At 40.5% G+C, this 21,607-nt stretch overlaps 1 protein-coding gene across 5 annotated transcripts in view; it reads left to right on the top strand.

The window, feature by feature from the left end:
• Window positions 1–21,607, top strand: part of ADCYAP1R1 (ADCYAP receptor type I) — a 147,357-nt gene that overhangs the window by 55,905 nt on the left and 69,845 nt on the right. For all 5 annotated transcript variants that reach the window (XM_030943055.1, XM_030943058.1, XM_030943057.1 and 2 more), the window contains one exon: window positions 5,609–5,714. In XM_030943055.1, the coding sequence (XP_030798915.1) occupies window positions 5,609–5,714 (106 nt within the window). The remainder of the gene's footprint in view (window positions 1–5,608; window positions 5,715–21,607) is intronic.

Raw genomic sequence — 21,607 nt, 5'->3', positions numbered from 1 at the left:
CCTGCTTGTGACCCTTAAAACACAATGCACAGAGCTCCATTATTAAGCTTAGAACTTCCTTAATATCTCACTAGATAAACTTTTCTGCAGCTTAGAGAGTTATTCTAGACAAGCATTAATACACAGAGCATTGCTCTATTTGTCCTTACTTTTTTACTTCTTACATAATTTTTCTGCTGACCTATCTCATGGCTACTGCTTAGCTCTAATCACAGTTCTGCTGTCTCTGAGGCCTGCCTTTTGCAGCTTTCCCAAAACCTTCTGATTTTATAGATTCACACATTTGCACAGGAAGGCAAAAAATGCAATCAAGTGGCAAATCTCAGACATTTCTGGGGACGACAACTTGTTGGACTGCCAAGTCAGTGTTATGGGGTCCAGCAATGATGCAAATCAGTTCTGGAAAAATATCCAGATAGTCAGAGCTCCTTCCCAAACCTCTCTATTTTTAACAGAGCCTTTTGCGAGTCTTGGCCCTGGTGTGACCAGTTGAATCATTGCATGGTGGGAACAGGGACTCAGCAGTGTTGTTTCCATGACAAAGTGAGCCTCTTTTGGCAATGCTCACAGAACAATTTATCATTTTTGAAGCTAACTTTTCAATACTGGAAGTCATAATAGAATTAGTAAAATGTGTGTAATTCAGCTTGAAGTGAGTGATCTCATCTACCTTGTGGATTAAACTCCTCTCTTGCATTATTTTAGGAACAACACTTAGGCAAAAGTTGAATCACACTCTAATTCATCTTTGTGTTGATGTAAAACCATGGCCATGGAGGATTTAATGGAGATTTGCTGTTGTTGTTGTTTTTGATTCTTATCTGTCCCCTCATTATCCCTCTCATTGTCACAGTGCCTGATACGGTGTACCCTGAATGGAGTAGAAATGTTCCCATTTACTTAAAAAAAAAAAAAAAAAAAAAACCAGGACTTTAAAGACTTAACACAAAAATGCAGAAGAGGAAAGAACAGTTAGTGGTACTGAATTGCCATGTTTGATTTGGTCTTTATAGAAATGCCAAGTGAATTCCCATCTCAACATCACATCATTACTAGGACTTCAAAGCAGATTTTCTTATCCTGGAGGTCCTCAGGGATGCTGGGGACATCTCACTTCTGAGTAAACTCATGTAGAGAAATCAAGTTTTATAGCACTTGTGAGTATTCTTACTGAGAACAAAATGAGCAAAATGGTGTTTTTTGAATAACTGAATGTGGTCAAAGACAGTTCAGGTTTTTTGGCTGGATTGTTCTGCATGGTTGATGTGTATATATAATTATATAGACAAAATTTATAATATATAAGTATATATGAAAAATATAATTATATCTATCAAATTTATTGTAAATACATAAGTTGTAACATAACATGATTGTTGTTAATTTTGCCATAAGTTCAAGGGAACAGCAAAGAGTTAGGTACTGGAATTTGCACAAAGCACATACCAGTTTATATTTGTGGTGGCCACTTTAATAAAAACCACATAAGGGAAATGAAAGCTCTGAATTTGTTGTACCTCTGTATGTCCTGCCAGCTTCTTGTGCTCTCTCAGAACCAGATATTGAATTTTACTGTCTCTGTATCTAAATGAATATACACATTCTCTAAACTGATGTGAGTCATAATCTTGCACTTCATTGAGAGTAATAAATTTTTCAAAGACCTGTGAATTTCATGCACTATCGACTCAGATTCTTGATTTTTTCTAGTATGTGTCAAAACACTCTTTAACTGCACATATCACTGCTCTCTTCTGGGAAACTGAGACCAGGCTATCTCTGCTGAGCACAGGAAATTGCAAATGTCCTCAAGGCAGAAGAAATGGGATCACAAGGCCTGGAGTTCAGGCTTGCACTGCCATTGGAATCGGGCTCTGCCTTCACTTGTTGAAGCCTGACTTGGCAAATTAAAGGTTCTGCCACTCCATGGTCAATGGAGAAACATCAAACCCCTGGATCCTTTTAGGAAAATGTGATAACATTAAAACAGACAACATTCAACAGACAAACAACGTGATGATATTCAACAGAAAAACCTTTTTGTGGGAACTGGAAAACCAGAAACTTCCACAGACACAGGAGGGTTTGATTTGCACACTTGGGAGAAGCTTGGATTGCTGTAAAAATACAATACACAGATATTAAGCAGGAAAATCATAAACTTATGTGTCTATGGTTGTAAGTAAGAATGTGCCTTAAGCAAGTTAAAATCTGTGTTGGGTAAGTGGGTGAAGGGTTTATAATATAGTAATGTGGTTGTATAGAGTAAGCTGAGAGTTTAGAGGTCGTAATAAAAGCTGATGTGTGTAAGTGTGACAGAAGCCCATTGGATAAAAGTATCTGCAGTGCAGCAAAATTAAGTAAAGGTGATGGGTTAGAAAAGCAAAGTAAACTTTGTGGCAACTGTCCACTGGTTTAGAAAGTTCTATATTGTCATGTAACAAAGAACTTGTGACTTCTTTGATCTATGGCTGACTGATTGCTCCTTAAAATCTCACAGCCTCTGAGACTGAGCAATATGAGCAATGTTTATCTGAGCAATAAATCAGTTTTTTGTGGTCACATCCTTTCAATTAAAGCAGCAATAATAATGCCTTTTGTTATGAACAATTCAAGCCTTTTTGATTTTCTCAGATATGGAATTGCTTGTTAGCAGGGATGACAGGCAGCTCCTGTTCTCTCCTCTGACTCTGAGGTTGATGCTTCCTCCTTTGCTTTCTGTTTTGGTTTCCACATTCCCCAATTTTTTTTTTTTTTAAATCTGTTGATGAAGTGCTACAAAATGGCACAAAGATGGTGATGGGAAGTCACATCAGAATATTGTGGCAACAGTGAAAGCTGGAGGAAAGGTGCAGGGACAAGTGAAGCACGTGGCTCTCTCTGTCCACACCTGAGCCTCCTAAGCCAAACTTACTGGGCATACAGTTGACTAAATTTAATCATTTGACTGAATTTAATCATTCAGTTTAGTCAGAGACCTCTGAATAGATGTGCTAGTCTGCAAGGAGAACAGTAAAGTCTGGGATTTTAACCTTTGCCTTCCTTTACAATCAATCAAGTCCTGGCTTTGATACACCTCTAGCAAAGAAGAGAACAACAAAAAAGTAAGGATAAATCATACTCTTTTGTAATTTCACTGCATATTGAATGGAAATTTTCTTATCAAATGTGCCTGAGAACAGGGGCATGGTGGGTTTCTTAATATTCTAGAGTGGAATCATAGAATAGTTTGGGTTGGAAGGGACCTTAAAGCTCATCCAGTTCCACCCCTGTCATGGGGACACCTTCCACCATCCCAGGCTGCTCCAAGCCCCATCCAGCCTGGCCTTGGACACTGCCAGAGATTCAGGGGCAGCTGGAATAACCTGGAATAACCTGTTCTGGTGTCTCTAGCCTCCATCCTTTAATGGAATCTGAATAAATAGATGCATCTATGTGTGGCATTTATCATCCACAATTTCAAGCTGAAGAGTTCTGCAACTTAACAGGAAGAGTGTGAAGAGATATTTTCTTTTGTTTAGTGACGTCCTGCTTAAACAGACAATGCAGAATTATTATTATTATTATTAGTAGTAGTAGTAGTAGTAGTAGTAGTAGTAGTAGTACAATATTATTACTAAATGACAGCTTTTCTAATCTGTACCTGGAGAACTGCATAGAAACTGCCACATTTATGTATTGGGACAACCCCTGGACACTCCTCTCATACCTGGGCAACTTTGGAGGGTGAACCTGCACTAACAGCAGAACTCTGTTTTTCTTGCTATTTACCTTTTATCTTTTTAAAAATATATTCTAAGAACTTGAATGTCAGCCAATGCAATTTTCTCTGTCTTTGGGGATGTTTAGGAGATGATGTAGCAAAAGCCCTTATGTTCTTGGGAGATCCTGGAGATCTGTGAGAATTTATCTTTTCCAGGCACCTGGGAGCCCTTAAAACAGAACTGTGTTTGTTTTGAAGACAAACAAATCTAATATGGTTGTGCCTGGTGTGTCCCCCAGGGGAAAATAGCTGAAATTTATTACAGGGGTCTTGGAGATGATGAAACTGTGCAGCATTATGAGTTCCTACAAATGGTGAGGAAAGCTTTCCAGGAGAGTTCATCAGGAAACCCTCTCTGTCCTTGAAATGGCAGTGGTGGCTTTTAACATTTACCAAAAAAAAAAAAAAGTGTGCAGATGGTTCAGAGCATCATCACACAAACACAAGCACCACCAAACCTGGATTATTACAGAGCCACTGAATGGCGTGGGTTAGAAAGGACCTTGCAGAAAAATCTCATTCCATCCCCTGCCATGGGCAGGGACACCTTCCACTGTCCCAGGGTGCTCCAAGCTCTGTCCAACCTGGCCTTGGACACTTCCAGTGATGGGACATCCACAGCTTCTCTGGGCACCCTGTGCCAGGGCCTGCCCAACCTCACAAGGACCAATTTCTTCCTAATTATTGATCTGAATTGTTGAGGTCTCTGGTGTCAAGATGACCCTGAGGTGTTAAAAAGTCTTTTTTCCCAGCCCCGAGACCGAAGAAGAAGTCGAGATTCCTCAGCTCTGGTTCTCAAGGTTGTTTATTTTCTGTTATCTATGACATTCTTCCTCTGACCTGCTGAGATCTGTCCGGCAGGTTGGTTTGTGGCACACTGACCGCCCTTGGGGTGGTGTTAGCTTTTTATACTAAGAACTACGTGTGCTTTATTCACATGCCCCTATAAAGTGATCTCATGAAATCTGAGGTTTTATTCTCCTTTAATTGATATTCCCTGGCCACTGTCTGCTATAGGAATGAAATCCTGTATTGATTTGCAGAAATGGGTCACATCCTTGTTTTGTTGCTGCTTTGGGATTACCTGGATTGTGTTGGCTGCAATGTTCCTCTCATAAACTAAATTTTATTCCCTTCTTTTTTCCCCCTTTACTTTTTTCTCGTAGTTGGCTGTACTAGAGAATTAAAGATAGAAAACAGAAAAAAAAAGAAAGAAAATATTTGGATCAAGTCACCCTGATTTATTTGACGTTGTGTTGTTTTTGACAAAAGAATTTGCCTTGAATTCTCTGGAAATAAATAAAGGCAACACTAAGGAATGAACAGGGTGACAGAATAAGAGAAACAGCTTTTAATTTGGTTTAGATTGCAGAGAGATTTTAATGAATTTTGCAAAGACTCATAAGAAACTGGTGGAAGATCAAACCAAGATGAAATTTATTCCTAATTCTTCTTTTAATTACTTCTGTATTTAGAGATACCGTTGTTCAGCTTTATGTTAAAAAGGAATTCAATAAAATAAAACAAACCTGTTAGAAATCACATTTTGACAGGGATAATACTATAAAACCCCCAAATAATTTATGTGACTTTTAATTACTTAATTAGGCCTTAGACCTGCTAGAAAAAAAAAAAAGGAGTAAAAGTAAAGAATAAAAAAGAGAAAGAAAATGAAATTTGTTACACTTTTTTCTCAACTTTAAATGATACTTTGCTTTTTTCTTTTCTTTCTTTTTTCCTGCAATGGGTTCTTAAAACTTACTGACACTTCCTGATCACCTCATAAACTATTTTATTTTTGTAACTGCTTTTTTTTTTCTTTTCTCATTTTCCCCCATATTTCAGGTTGCAGCAACCCATTCCAACTGCATCATTAAAAAGGAGCAAGAGACTTGTCTGGAGAAGATCCGGAGGGCGACGGCCCTGAACCCTCTCAATGATTCTTCTCCAGGTGAGTCTCAGACCCTGCACCTTGAGCTGACAATTTGAAGTGATTTTCACCATTTCCTGGGATACCTGGAGGGGTTTTCAGCCTTGGTGAGAGGAGCATCAGTGCTGCTGAATGAGCTTGGGGAGATTAAAAAGGAAAATTCAATCAGTGGGGGTGAATAAGAGCCATTCCTGGTTGTTATCAGAGGTCAGGAGTTTGTTTCTTTACTTAAGGTTATAATATGTCTGTAAAAATAATAATTAAAAAATTAAAAAGAAAGGATGGCTGGATGATTTGTGCCTGGGTGAAAACAGCTTTGGGGACAGGGTGTGACACAAAGTGCTGCTCTGGACCAGCAGCTCGTTTTCCTTCCTCATCTCAGCAATAATTTGGGAATGTCTCCCATGATCTGAGGCCCTTTGCAGGGATTATCCTTGTGGTGTCTGTAATCTTGATGAAGGATACTCGTTCTGTGCTTTTGCTGAGATAAGAAACTGAGGCAGCGAGCAAAGAAATTTATAGTTTAATATCCTGTCCTATTTCCTCCTGGCTGCAGCAGGAGCTGCCTGTGGCCAGCACCAAGGAGAGAAGGGCAAAGAATGACAAAGAAACTAATTGGAAATCAGGGCCCATTTACTGAGTCCTGTCCAAACTGCTTCTGCTGTGACTGGAATTGATAAAACCACGGGGAAAAGCTGATGGAACACATTGTGTGTGATAAAAGAGGGGAGCTTTGTCTCCCCTTTTCCTTGCAGCACATTTTAGTGCAGAAGCGCAGGAGGTCAGAATGTCTGCGTTATCAGTGTCCTCTAAATCAACCCATTCCTGCATTTTAGCTGCTTGGGAGCATTTCCATCAGAGAGGAGGGTTTCCATCAGGGTCCTGCTATTCATCTCATGCATAAATTCATTTCTGTTCTGCTGCCCAGCTCTGGCCAGAGGAACTGTGGGGTGTGGTGGAAGTGAGGAAAGCTTAGTGTACCTCGGGCAGTTCATTCCACCCCCAGGGATGTGGTTTTGAGACCCTCCTTGTGCTCTACAGAAGAACTTCCCAATTTTTCCCTGGTCTAGAAGTAGCATGAGCAAGGAAAAAAGGGGGAAAAAGCCTTTTTCTTGGCTCCTACCCCCAGAATGGTGCCAGAAGTTGATCATGAGACCTATTCCTTATTGTTTGGATTCAGGAATTCATAGAACTCCCCAGGTGAGAGGAGACCATTTCACCAGCCAGCTTTTATTTCTTCAGCACCCAAATCCAGAATAACCCTGACAGCTGGGCACTGTTCACACCGAACTCCTCCTCCTCCTGCCTGTTCCAAATGGAAAGGGCACAGCTCAGAGATGGAGGAAGCCCAGAGCCATTGGAAAAGGCTTTTGCATCTCAATGTGATGAAATTGTATCACCCACTCAGGCAGGAAGGGACTGGATCCTCTCAGGCTCTCACTCCGAGCAGAACCCAGCTGCTCCCTATTCTGCTCCCCCAGTATTTGCAGGCTGAATCACTGGGAAGATTTTCCCAGGCTCATTGAGCATCTTTTAGTTGTTCCCCATATCCTGTGGCAATGACTTCCACAGCTGACGTGGCTTGGAGTGAAAATATCCCCTCCAAGAGATTAATTTGCCAGTGAAGGAGTCTCGTGTATTTCTTGTTTGAAAGCCCTTTCATTCCATGGATCCTGCTTGCTGGCCTTTTTCTCTGCATTTTAAATTATATTTTTTTTTTTGTAGACATGTTTTAAATTTATTTCATTTCACCTCTGGGACTACAGCTTTTCACTCTAAGTCCTGACCTCGAGGCTCATCTTTCTTTATTTCATGATGCTTATTTCAAGCCAGATCCTGCCACCCTCATTCTCAACAAAGCTTGATCTCCTTAGTTAAAGGATATCAACAAAATTCTATCACCTCCTTACTGGTTGAATTGTATATGTTTTACCACAAAACTGCCTGGAGATGCAGTAACTCTCCAGAAATTAAGCAGTCATAAGTACAGGGTGTTGATTCCTCTTGAATTTCTCCTCCTGCTGACAAAAGAATTTTTTATTTGGGAAAAATGAAAATTGCCCCATATATTTTTTTTTACATTCAGCACTAAGACTGCATGATGACAGTGGAGAAATGTTATCAGCTTGTTTCTCTCAAAGAAAGAGAAAGATAGGGAATAACTCCCTTGCTTGTCAGAAACATCTGAAAGAAGGGAGAAATCCCTCCTGACTGATGAACAAAATTCTGTTTATTCAGAGAAGAAGCACACAGTTACCTCTTTGACTATTCCTGCCTGAAAATCCCCATAGAAAAGTTCTATATATAAAATTTGTGAGAATTTATTTCTCCTCAGTGGGGCTGCAAGGTCTGAAATGGGATCATGAGCTTTTAGGAAGTCTGTAGGGGCTTGTGAACATGGTCAAGTTACTGGGACTTAAAAGAAAAATCCACCTTTTATGGCAGGTGACAGAAAAAGGGTCAGGTACAGAAAGTGGGTCTGGGACATGAACAGTCTCTATATTCTGTATTTCTGCAGTATCTAGAATAATATTATAAAATATTAGGGTTCATGAATCCTTCTCCAAGGTTCCCACATGGTGCACAATGGTAAAGTCTCTGCTCTTTAGGGACCTTGTTTTCTGTGCTAGTATGAGAAGCGCCATCCTTGGGTGGCAAGAGAGGAACAACAACTTCTGGTTCCTACATTTTGCAGGAATTCAGCTCTGCTGCCTTTGCTTTACCCCCTTGCTGTGTTCAGTGAACACAAACATCGACCAAATGGGGTTTGTGATGTTTCCTCCTTTCTCTCCCACTCCACCTCTCATGCCCAGATGTTCTGCTCATTATTTCTTTATTCTTCACAGCAGTTTTCTCTCCTTCTGCTGCTGGGCCATGCCTTTAATGCTTCAGAGGCAATGATTGCCTTGAGATTTTCTGTTCGGTTTATTTATTTTTTTCCATTAGTTTTATGATGGATTCTTCCTCTTAAATGCTTTAAATTCTTTAGGAAACTTTCTATGAGAAGGAATAGGGGGCATGTGCTGACCCTATGTGTCCATTCCTGTTCAGTCATCACTAACAGCCTGAATGGAAAAGAGAATTTGAAGGAAATGAAATCTCAGCAGGACCTAGAATCTGACTCCCTTGCTCTGGAGGAGAAATTAAACTGATAAAGGGGAGTAATGAAAGCCAAAGGCAGACAAGAGAGGAAGGAGAGCAGTGATTACTTCATACTCAACTTCCCCAGGCAGCGGTGCCAGGCTATTTCTTATATCAGTGTTTCCAATTTCCTTTGTTTGAGTTTTCATCCCTGTCCTACTGTGGAGCTGCCCCTGTTTGTGCTGGACCCTCTTCTAGCTCTCACTAGCCCTCCAGGTATTTTCTGCCAGATCAGAATTGATAAATCTCACTGCTGATCCACATGCATCCTTTTTTTTATTTCTGTTTCTCCCATCCAGACTCTTCTGACCTGTTCCCAACCCTGGGGCTAGGAAAGACTGACACAGGAGTTACTCAGATATTAATGACAGTTTCCTGGGTTAGGTGCATTTAGCAGGGGACTTACCTAATTAGATGTTGATACCTGCAATTGCATCTGCACTACCAATGAGCAAGTCACCTTCCTCAGTTTGCAGCTCTGGATGTCTACCAAGCAGAGCCTGAGACATCATTTATTTCATCCTCAACATAGATTAGATGATGTCTATTTTTTCTCTCCAGACGCATGGAATAAAGGTGACCATGTCTGTTCTGAATAATCACATTTAGGTGTCTACATTTGATCAGAAATACCCCACCTTTAGCTTCTGTCTTCGTTATATTGACTAGGTCATGCTGGAGGTCTGGATTACCCCAAAAATCTGAATTGTCATGGAAAGAACCCTGCTGATGAAATGTAGAACCATAGATTGGCCATAGATGAAATACTTTTTCCAGCCTGTCCCCTGTCTTGCTTTCTGCTGTTGGAACCAAATATTCCAAACTTGTCCCTTGAGTGTGGGTCCCTCTCAAATAGTGGGAGAGTTCCTTGAGTGATTTGCAGATTTGTTTTTAAAATTTAGTGTTCAAAGTGCCTGAAATTCACTAACCTGGAATGAGCCAAGGTGAAGAAAGTGAACTCAGCCCAAGAATTTGAGCAGAAGTGATGAGGCCTCCTTGGTGATTACGCGTTCATGACTCACTGTCAAGTCAATCTTTACCTTCAGAACTCCATCATCTCTTGTTTTCCAGTCCCACTCCTCCTGTCCTTCCTCTGAAAAATGTAGAGAGGAAGCAACATTCCCAGGCATGTCAAGGAACTGAAAGGAAATAAGGATTTGAAGGGATGTGATGATTCCTGCAAGGAATCACATTGAATTCTTGTTAAAAATTACCCTGTAAATCAACAGGAAAGAAACTGGTAAGGGCACCAGGGGGTAGGAGATGGTAATTAGGATGCTGTGTGGTGATGCAAGGGGAGATTTTGAATTATGTTTCCATCGCACAAAGATGATGGAGCAGGTTTTTTTTTTCAGTTTCACAGTTTTTATTGAGTGTCTCATCAGCCTCTTGCTCTCTCAGAGCCGTTGAATTATCTGCTGTTATTTCCCCTGGCACCACTGGGAAGACATTACTTCACTGTGTCTCCCTCACTGAAGCAGCTGTGCCCAAGAACAGCAGGACTAGGATTGAATCCAAGCTGATGAATTCCTAGAGTTGGAAGGGCATAGATAAGAAAATGCCTCTACAACCTGAAAGTTTTCTCTGTGGCTCCTTTGAAAGTAGAATACAGACCTAGATAGCTTTGATCTCTATGGATACATCTCTCCTTGGTCAAAGATGCTTTTTTTGGGCACTGATGGATTTATCCATGTGACACTGCATAAAATGTCTTCTGCTAAATTCATATTAAAGCTGGTAGGAGCAAGGAAGAATTTCAAGGGAGAAGCCAGGGGCACGTGATGGCAGACACGGGGTCTGTGCTTATTTCTGGTATCCATTCTGTAGAGTCTTTGTCTGAACAAGTCTCTTGTGCACCTTTTGGGACCCAAGCTGTGATCAAATTTTGCTTTTTCTCAGGCAAATGCAAGGAAAAGTGCTTCCCTTATCTCTGTGTTCCAAGCATTGATTAATTCTTTAACTCTTTGATGAATTTCTCTGACTTTATCATCATGCTTTTTAGATGTTTTGGGGAAAGTGGGAATGGTCTAAAGTGAAAAAGGGGAGATTTAGATTAAATATTGGGAGGAAGTTCTTCCCTGGGAGGGTGGGCAGGCCCTGGCACAGGGTACCCAGAGAAGCTGTGGCTGCCCCTGGATCCCTGGAAGTGTCCAAGGCCAGGTTGGATGGGGCTTGGAGCAGTTTGGGATAGTGGAATGTGTCCCCATGGCTGGGGGTGGGAACTGGATGAATTTTAAGGTCCCTTCTAACCCAAACCATTCTAGAATTCTGTAAGTTTGTTCACCTAACAGAGTGGATGAGTTCATGTCACCTCAAAATGGGTTTATAAAGTAGAGATATCTTTCTCAGTGCTAGATACTGAAACTGCATTTGTAGTCAAGATGTCAAAATCAGAAGTTGGAACTCATAGACACAAATACTTACAGAACTTACACGTGTCCTATTTTTGCATCCACATTCTGCTGAGAAGGTTGTATGATAAATGCCCATTTTTCTGCTCTGCCTATTAACACAATCATTGTGGAGGTCTGAAGTTGGGTTGAATGAATTCTGTTGGTGATGATGACCAAAATCTTCATTGTGCAAGCACAAACCAAGCTTCTGGTTCCATCAAGAATCTTTTCCTCAAATAGAGCAGCTGAAGCTGAAATGGCTGATGCTGACTTACTGTGAATTCAGTCACATCAGTGAGGCTGAAAGCCTGGAAGTGCATTGCCACTGGAAAAGTTCAGGATCAGCTTAGCAAGGGGACAGAAAGGTGTCACAATCAAACTGCCCTGGAATAATTTAAGGAAAGGTTTTTTTGCTAGGCATGGGTGCAGATAGGACAAACCTCAAATGGATGAACCACCAGATTTCTTGGAAAAGCTTCCAGGATGTTTCTTTCTCATCCCTCTTTAATACACAGCTAGGCTGTATTTACCTAGATGCTCTTCCTGGGGAGGCAAACAGTACAAAAATAATTTTTCTGGTGAAGAATTCCTGGAAAGAGGGATTCAAATACCATCCATATTGCACCCTAGACATAATATTAATGGCAGATGAGCAGGGATATTCCTTTGTCACTCTCATGGTGCTGGGAGGAGAAACAGAGTTTGTGTGATCCTACAGCTTTTTCTTCCAGGCCCGCTGGATTTCCATTAGACTGAGAATCTCTGGACCATCCTCAATCAGGGATCACAGTGTGGTTGGAATCGTGTTGTTGGAACCCTGGCTGCTGAGAATTTCAGATTTCTGTGCTGCCAGGCACTGACCCCCAAGAGAACACTGCACTGACCTGAGGCCGTGGAGAAGCTTCCAAAATGGAATGACAGAACTGGGATTGTGGGTGTGGAGTTTGGATAGAAGTGTGTGAGATCACAGGGTGGGAAACTCAGAGTTTAAGGGTTTAGAGCATAGTAATATATATAAAGCAAGATGGAGGTTTTAGGGTGGAGGCTGCTCCTTCTTCTTCACCTTCTTCTCCATGGGTTTGAGTGGTTTTGTGTAATTGGATAAAAAAGCCCACATTGCAGGCACGGGTGGTTGGTTGTTAGGTCAAAAGTAAAAATAATTTAGGTGTCATTTCTTAATTGGACACTTTATCCTTCAAAGGCCTTGTAGAGAGAAAGATGGGGCTCCATTTTTAGTTTGTTAGAGTGAAGTGCTGTAGAACTCTGGTGTAGAGTGATGTAGAACATCTGAGCCCCAACGTGAAGTACCTTCTCACGATTTAATCCCGACCCTGGCAAAAAAGAAGCAGAGTCTCCTTCATGGTGTGGGTTTCATTTTCAAGAAAATCATTCCTAAGTACTGTGTCCCCTTGTCTTCAGAGCTGTGTTCTATCCATGGATGAGCTAAGCTGTGGCAAAGGGGTGGAGTTTGCAGGGCCACAGGTGTGTCCTGCACCACCTGGGCACAGCTGTGTCATGGGTTTCCCACAGCACACAGGATCCTAACCACTAGATAGATGTGGTTACTTCAGTCTCTGCCGTAAGAATCTAAACCTCAAACCTTACAAGTTCATTTTCACCACTTTTTCTCCAGGGATGGAATTTGTCTCTCTGGATTTTAGTGAATAACAGCTCAAATCTCTGACCTGAACAAAGGCTGAACCCTGTAGAGCTGTGGGTCCTTCCTTGGAGCTGTTCCTTTCCAGCTCTGGGTCCCTGACATTTGGTGATAAATCGTTCTCTGTAATGACCTTTTACTCTCTCCTGATTCAAGAAGAGGATGAGTTGAGCCCTATGGATTCCCTAACCTGGTTAAAGCTTAGGCCAGGTGATCATCAGCCTGGGGATGGTCAGGGAAGATGACTCAGAGTAAAAAGATTGTAAAATTGCTGTAATGGAGCAGAAATTTCTATTATCTCCTCCGGCAGCAGGAACACGCTTTGGTGGTTTAAACAAGGACTGCCACCTTTGCATGCCCTGCTGATAAATCTGAGTTTAGTCATCTTCTCAGCATTTGCTGGGCTTCCATTCAGAAAAAAAAGGGAAAGAAAAGTACTGGAATTTAATACTTACATCTCCGAAAACACCATTAGCTGTGAAACACGTGTATGAGCTACTGTTCCCATCCTATAGTGTATTCATTGTGATAATTCCCACCTGGTTCTTTCAAAGCCATTACTTTTGTCATCTCCAGAATTGCCAGGAAGTCCTACTGTAATAGGCAAGGAACATGAGTTAAAAGAAAATGAAAGGTGAATTAGAATTTGTCCAGGCAGCTGGGTAAGAGAATGACTTGGATAAGATGAGTTTCTGGGAACCAGATTGAATAAAAGTATTTCTCTGCAAGCAGTTCAGTCATTCAAAAATGCATGTTCAGGTTACATGTTAAAATAATTAAGGCTGAAAAATAGCAGCCATTAACAAATTTGGAAAAGGAAAGCATATGGCCATTTCATATTGTTCTGTTCAGCAGAACATTGTTTCTGAGGTATTGGTACTTAAATTGAATTAGGGATAAGAAGTAAAGAAATGATAAAATTCACGATAAAAAGCTAAAAATGAAATTTCCTCTCTGCCTGTCTGGCTCTTTGTTTTCATGTCAGACAAGATGAAGGAAAAACTCTCACTTAATTGAACAGAATGGGATTTTTGTGCCTGGTGTGCTTAAAAATAAAATATGCATTGTTTACACAGTTCCACCTGTGAGTTCCTTGTTTCTATGGTGACATCCAGTTTATTAAATCCTCTCTTTTATTTAGTCCAGACTTAAATATTATCAAGAAGACCACTCTGACCATCTAGTTCATGGTGCACACCATGATCTAGAGCAAAGGGAGCAGTTTCTTTGCAGTTTATGCAGAGATTATTAAAGCCTGAGGGTTTTCCTCATCTATTGTTTACTTTCAGTGGTGTTTTTAATTTGTGGGTTTTTTTTTTATTTTTGCTTGGTTGGTCGGTTGGTTTGGGGTTTTAATTAACATTTTCAAATACACAGCATAGTAAATGCAGCCTGTTCTAGTGTAAAGTGTCCCTGTCCATGATGGGGTGGAATGAGGTGATCTTTAAGGTCCCTTCCAACCCAAACCATTCCATAATTCCTTGATTTTAGATGCCTTTGCAATTGATTTTACTTCTGGGACGTGGGTACTCTTCTAATTCACGTTGTCCCAAGCAATTGTGAGCAGCACATGTAATTGCAATCATGTTCTACCAGGCCACTGCAGTTAGAAGATTAATGATGAGCAGCAATAAAACGTACCCAATTAATGAGTGGTGGTTTAATCTGTTGGTATCTGTAGGGTCATGAGCAGCTGGAAGCTGCGATAACATGCACTCATCAAATTTTTAATGTCTGTAGTGCCATGGCTAAAAAAATCCCCAAAAAAACCATTAAGGAGTCATCTGAATTATAAGTGAGTGATAATTAATAAGTGAATTATAAGTGAGTGATAATTGATAAATGATCTGTGGTGGTCAACTCCTTTTAAAGCACTGCGTTATCCCAGCAGGCAGCTCCTGCCCTCTTCCATAGTGCTGGAAAAAAAAGTGTTTCTTTGCATGGAGAGTACTACAGGTCCTGCAAATGTGTTGTGGTTCTGTAAATGTTGTAGAGATGGACAGAAACAACACACTGAGCAATGTGTCAAAGGCTTTTTTAATTGCTGCATGTTCTCCTTTTTTATACAGTTTTACAAACTACAATTGGTTAGTAGCTTTCTTAACCAGTTACTCTGTTGGTTAGTAAAATTTTTCTCGTCCATCAAATCTCTCTATTCTTAAATTGTTTACATATTCTTCATAATTGTTTACATTTCTTCGCTGATTCTCGTGGCATAGATTTAATGTCTATGTAGGTGTAAGTTGCTTTTCACCCAGAAATAGATTGTTATGTTAATTAACTGTTCACACCAGGATTGTTTTCACATGGGAACTTGCGAAGTGCCAGCTTGACAAGGCCAGTCACTGATCTAACAGAGCAGGCCTGATTTTGAGGCCTTTCTTTGATAATTTTTCTACTTTACTGCAACATGTAAAAATGAGTTGAGTCAGGTGACAGACAACTGGATCTTCTTCTCAAAGGGAATCCAGTGAAAAATCTCTTTTGTTCCTGTTCCCATGGCTTCTTCTGTGGCTGGCTGCTGGATTTTCTGGAGAAGCCAGGCTTTATTGCTGCTTCAGACTGTTTGTGTCCCTGAGAAAACACAGCAGTGAGAGAGAGAGCTCCATCCTGGCTGGAGGCAATGGCACAGTTTGACTGATTTCTAAGATCTTTATTTCCAGGGGTGAGACATGGAGCCAGACAACACTGATGGACTTTGGTTTTCACCTCTCTGGCAATGAGTACATTTCAGGGGAACCCTGGATGAACCCTAGACTTTGCCTGTAAATTGCTTTCTAATGTCCAGTAAGCTCCTGAAGCAAGAGAAATGGGGAATTACTTTGGAGATTTTTAGGACCAGATGCAGGTGCATATAAAACAACAATCCCTGTATTCCTATTCCTTAGGATATCCAGACATTCTGACATGGGGCCTTGAGAAGATTTGTGTCTCTCCAGACTGGAAACTCAGTCCCCTGAAAAATCTAGGGTTGCAGTAAAACCTTACCTTTGTTAAAAGAAATTAAATCCTCAGAGTCAAAATACCTGAGAGATCTTCCTAAAAACCCCATGTCCAGTCTAAGTCAGTCACCCAGGCTCCCTGAATAACCAGTGATGGAAAATAGAGGACTTCAAAATGCAGAGCATTGCCCAGAGACATCTTCATTTTATCCCTGGAATTACCTTCAAAGCTTCAGTAAACATATTGACTTCATGGACTGGAGTGGAAGGTGAGACACTGAAGTTTTAGTTAAAGATGTCTCTGATTATTGCAGCAGATTTGGGTTAGATGATCTTTCAAGGTCCCTCCCAACCCAAACCAATCCACGATTCTCTGAATCTCAGTGAAAAGAAATATGCATTTCCAGAGAAGCTGTCATGTTTTCTAAGAAAATCCTCAATTTTTTTTTTCTGGAGGGTGTAAACCAAACTATGAAAAAATGCACTGATTATAGACACAAATAAATAAAAAATATTCCTAAAGTGAATAATTCTGAGCACCTGTTGTTTGTAACAGAGAAAACACAGGATTACTGCACAGCACATCCAGGAAATTTGGTTGTTTTAGTCAAATTACCCAAAGGCAAAGAGATGACAATAAACAGGCAATAAAAGACTGTACAGCAAAAATTTATGACCCCTGCTTGAGCTTATAAAAGCCTAGAAGGATGTCAAAGATACTGATATACACATTAATATAGACAAAATACAGGTTTTGATCCTTTCCTTAGTTCTTCAGCTTTGGGCTTCTGCAGTTAATTGATTAAATATGGCCAGTGAGTATAACAGGATCTACCAATACATGCTGAAATTAGGACTGAAATTAGAAATCAGGACTCTGGGCTGTGTTAAGGGCACGTTTATCCCCCTGGTGTGACGGTAAATCTGTAATATCTGCCCATCCCCATTGTGCCCTGCGAGGGCTCCCCATTTGTGGTGATGTTCCCTATTGCTGGTGATGACAATCAGGATGCCAGCTCCTCTGACCTTGTGTTGGGCAGGAGCACAGAAAGCAGCAGAGTCACTGCAGCAGAGACTCAGTGCGTGACCCTGTTTGGTCAACAGCTGGCAGGGCCAACAGCTGGACTCCATAATCCCTCCTAACTCAGGATATTCTGGGATTCTGTGAGTTTTCCTCACAGAACTTGAAGTTTCTGTGCCTTAGGTGTTTCCAGCTTGGCTGTTGCCCCAAAGCTGCCCTCCCAGTCCAAGAACAAAAGCTGCTTTTTGGGGGAGTGGCTCATGGGGTGCATTTTGAACATCTGCTTTCCAGTGAGGACAATGTTCTCCAGAGTTGCCTGTTGCTATCTGATGCCTAAAGAGGCTGACCTGGAGCAGAGGCTAGAATGTGTTAAAGGAATAAAGTAGGGATTTATTAATAGGCTTTCAAAGGATACACCTTGGGCAGCACAAGGGCCTGGCCATGGCTCTACCCAGGATGGACCCAGGATGGACCCAAGGTAGACCCAAGATGGACCCAATATGAACTCCAGTCATGAGTTTTCACATTTTTATAAGTTTTGGTCCATTTTCTTATTGGGGTTAATTATCCAATTACAGGTTCAGGTTATGCAGTCCCATCCTCCCAGACTGCTCTCCTTAATTTGCTGTTGTTTGCACTTTTTGGGCCTGAAGTTGTAATGGTGTCCTCGGTTCTTGGGCTGGAAAAGGATTGTTTTGTCCAACTGAACTGTGAGGAGAACTTGCTAAGTCTTTATATGAAGTTCAGAGTCACACACTAAGGCAGTACAGAATCTGGAAAATACAAAAGCTGAAACTTGAGGCATCAATCTATCCCCACAAAAACTTTGAGGGCCATTCAAATGTAGATGTTGGCAATGGTCCATTAAATCCCACTCTGGAAAGCACATTTGCCAGGTGCTGCTTCCTTTGCTCGCAGGAATGGTTGTCTGTACTTAGACCAGTGCTGGGAGAACAATAAAAATGATGGGAGCAAGAATGGGCTGGAAGAAATTCCCATGGCATTCTGTTGATAATTTCGAGGCTTTCTTTTCATAACTTTGATTGGAAGATTTTTCTGTGCCCACTTAAGAATCACCTCTTCACCAGCACTTGTGTTTCTGGAGGAACATTCTGACTTTTTATTTAAAATCACTTCTTTTTCTATTTGCCTGTACTCTAGGATCACTTGGAAAATTCTAGCTGTGGATAAAATGTTGCTAGACCAAAGACTCAAGAGAGTCTTCTTAGCCTATTCTTACCATGAAATGGTTTTTTCTTACGAGATTTCACCACACACTGACGTTCTCACAGAGGTGGCCAGTGCTTAAAACTGCCCAACTGTACAATTTCATTTCTTGTTGCAGCTTCTTCTGTGCTACATCCACGACTTCTTAATATACCTCACAAACTTAAGCCAAGAACTTCATTACAGGGAACTGCCTACTCAATAATACATGCAGCTGAATAAGTGTAATAATTTGGACTCCTGACAGGCTTTGCATATTGATTTTTCCTCAGCAAAATAAAACTGAAGCCCAGTAAGTTAAATCATCTTCAGATGGACGAGCAAGTTACAGTGCTGTAACAAGTTTTTAACTGCTCTGTCTGCTAAGTGGTAGAAAAATCTTTGTATATACTTATCTCAGCATGGCAAAAATGAGATAATTCATCCCTATTTACCCTCAAAAGCAGCTGCACGAAGTTACATTCATATATCCTGTGCCCATGGCAGGGGAATTGGAATTAAATGGTCCTTAAGGTTCTTTCCAATCCAAATTGTTCCATAAATATCAAATCCCTGAGCTCTTAGTAAGCTTTATTTTTTTTTCACAAAAGTTCTTGGCCTTTTCCACCAATGGAAGAACAAGGGAGGAAGAACTGCAGGTCCAGTCTTCATTGTATTTTTTGGTAGTTTTTGGGCAGAGGAGGATGAGGGTGGGGAAGGGAGATCCTTGGCTTTGCCCATGAGCTGCTATCCAGCACTGCTGGCTCAGAGTGGACCTGGTAATCTGCTCCTGGAAAAAGGCAGGGAATGAAAAACGTGCAATTCCTTCCCCGAATTCCTCAGAAGAAAAGGATGGAACAGAAAAGTAGAAAGGAAAAACTCTGTCATGTGATTTTTCCTGTCCTTCATAACAGAAAGGAGGGAAAAAAGAACTTGTATTTTGTTTTGGGGGTCATAAATCTTAATATGTATCAATATTTCCTTCCAGAAAGGAGAATTTTGCATACTGTGCAAGAAAACAAATTAACTTGGCCTGCGCTGTTCTGCTTCCCAGCTTGAGATTTCATTTTCTAATACAAGTTCCACTACAGAAACAAGGTATTCTGAGGTGCAGGAATTCTTCAGCAATGTCTTGGGTTTAAAGGTGAAATTAATCTCACTTTAGCTGGCTGAAAGCAGAATTTTTGTCTAAAGTGGACGTGTAGGCTCTCCTATGAAAAAAGAAATTTTTTTTTTTAAAAAAGAGGAAAAAAGTTGATTTGACCAGCCTATGTCTTTTAATTATTTTAAGAAAATATATTAATTTAAGATACTTCAGAAATAAGATAGAAGACTTTCTGCTCTATTGATGTGTCATCTGATTTTCCTTCATTTCCTATCAACAGGAATGTTGAATGTTGGAGTCCATTTTCTTCCCAGTATAATCATTATTCCTGCAAAATAATTGGAAAGGAATAGAATTTAGAAAACTTGCCAACAAGACTTCAAATTGATCTGTTAAAAAAAATGTTCCTTCCTCCTTTTTTTCCCTTGTGAAATTTGCTCCCAGATGCAATGAAGGCTCACGATTTTGACAGCTCAATGAATGTATCATGTCTTATAAATTATTTACAGATGAATCAAAGCAATTACCTGTCTCTTGCACAACATTGTAAACATGGAGTTTAGAGGCATTTTTAGTTTTACCTTGAATATTTTTGAGCCTCAAGCCATGTGGAAATACCCAAAAAGCCTCACTTCCCTGCTAATAAAATATTTATAGCTATGATCAGCTTGTTTTTTAAAAAGATCTTTTGACAAGTCACACCTTTAAAAATTTGATGATTCCTTAAGTAAACACATTTTTTACCAAAATGAGAGCAGTCAATCCCCAGATGGCAGTGTAAGGGTTCTGCTTTCAGCAAGAACAGGTGGAATTCTCCTGCTCTCCATCCCATCTCAACTCCCTCTGAATCCAACAGACATTTTTTGTTGGTGTGTGTTTCAGTGAAGAGACCTGTGCTGGGCTCTGAATTTAGGGAAAAAATGCCCCCCTTGGGGAAAAATTGCATTGCTTGATGCTAGACATCTAAATTATTGGCTAAATTAGCTGGTGAGTCTCTCAAGACTCCTTGTAGAGTTGATAGATACAGAGATTTACATCCAGTTTGCATATTAAAAAACCTAAATTAAGGTGACTTAATAAGCAAGGCTGAGTCCCACTGAAGGTGTATCCATAATCTCAGAGAGCTGAGCTACCTATTGCACTTCCCAGTCCTGGAATTACTCTGATTTTCAGTGTTCATAGACATTATTTTGTTTTTCTGGTTGATGTTTTGGTTGTTGGGTTGTTTGGGGTTTTTTGTAAGGTTATTTGGGGTTTTTTGTTTTTGTTTTTTTGGGGGGGTTGTTGTTTTGGTTTTTTGAGTTTTGGTGGGCTTCATTTGGTTTTCTATGGGTTTTTTTTGCTTTTTTTTTGTTTTTTTTTTTGTTGGTTGGTTGGGGGTGTTTTGTTTGTTTGTGTTTGTTTGTTTGTTTGTTTGTTTTGAGGTTTTTTGGTTGTTTTTTTGGTAAACCAAATGGGAATCCTACACAAATAGTTGGACATTGGTTGAACAATGTCATTTTCACCCTTCAAGAGCAGATAGTTGAGTCCTGAGGACAAGCACCTGCAGATGCTTTCCTTATTGATCCTTTTCCTTGCCTTTCTGATTATCCTAAAAGCCATTTCAGACTTCTATGGCAGCTTGCACTTTTAGTAATCAAGCCGTACGTTTCCTGCTCCTACAGCTGCTGGAATCGATTGGTTTGTGTCCTTTTGCAGCAAAACAAATCGAAGGGAGCAAGAGTGAAACAACACAAGTGCAAATCACAACCCGAACAAAAGGCAGGGCTGGAAGGATCCATCACTGAGTGACCAGCCAGGACCTGGCTGGAAAAATTACTGAACATAGAAGTCAATGCACAAAGAAATGCTTTAGAGGAGAAAAACCAATTATTGGAGTGTGTAATGAGTATGCCCAAGCCATATGCCAAGAGTGAAGCCAAATTGAAATAATGAACACAAACAATTAATAAAATACTCTGAAGGATTGTTGGGTGTATTTTAAGAACGTGCCTCAGTCGCAGACAGGAAAGAACTTGAGTCTGTTCCAGGTTTTTGGCCATAAAAAATAATGACTAATGGAATTCCACCCCTTCTCTGCTAACCTGCAAATTGCCCACAGCAGAACCAGTGTTATCACAACTGAATAATCCTGTACAGAATTAAACAGAGTGCTCCCAGTCAGCAAGACCATTTCATAATTATCTTCATGCAGAACAGATCAGAATTGCTGATTTGTTTCCCATTATTCCACTGGATTGCGAACTGATAAGGAGGTGTGGTTACAGCAGATGAGCATTCCTGCTCACATGGATGAGATTTCTCACTTGGGTTATAAACTGAGTGTCTTTTCTGTGCTTCCTAATTTTTCTTCTACCTGTGTCTCAAATAGACTGTGGACAGAGTAATCTATCTGAAGATAAATATAAATATATACCTATACTCTATACCTGCATAAATACACACCTAA

This window comes from Camarhynchus parvulus, chromosome 2 (assembly GCF_901933205.1).
Source record: "Camarhynchus parvulus chromosome 2, STF_HiC, whole genome shotgun sequence".
Lineage (NCBI taxonomy): Eukaryota > Metazoa > Chordata > Aves > Passeriformes > Thraupidae > Camarhynchus > Camarhynchus parvulus.
The sequence above is the reverse complement of the archived record's forward strand: the minus strand, read 5'-3'. Positions and strand labels throughout refer to the sequence as shown.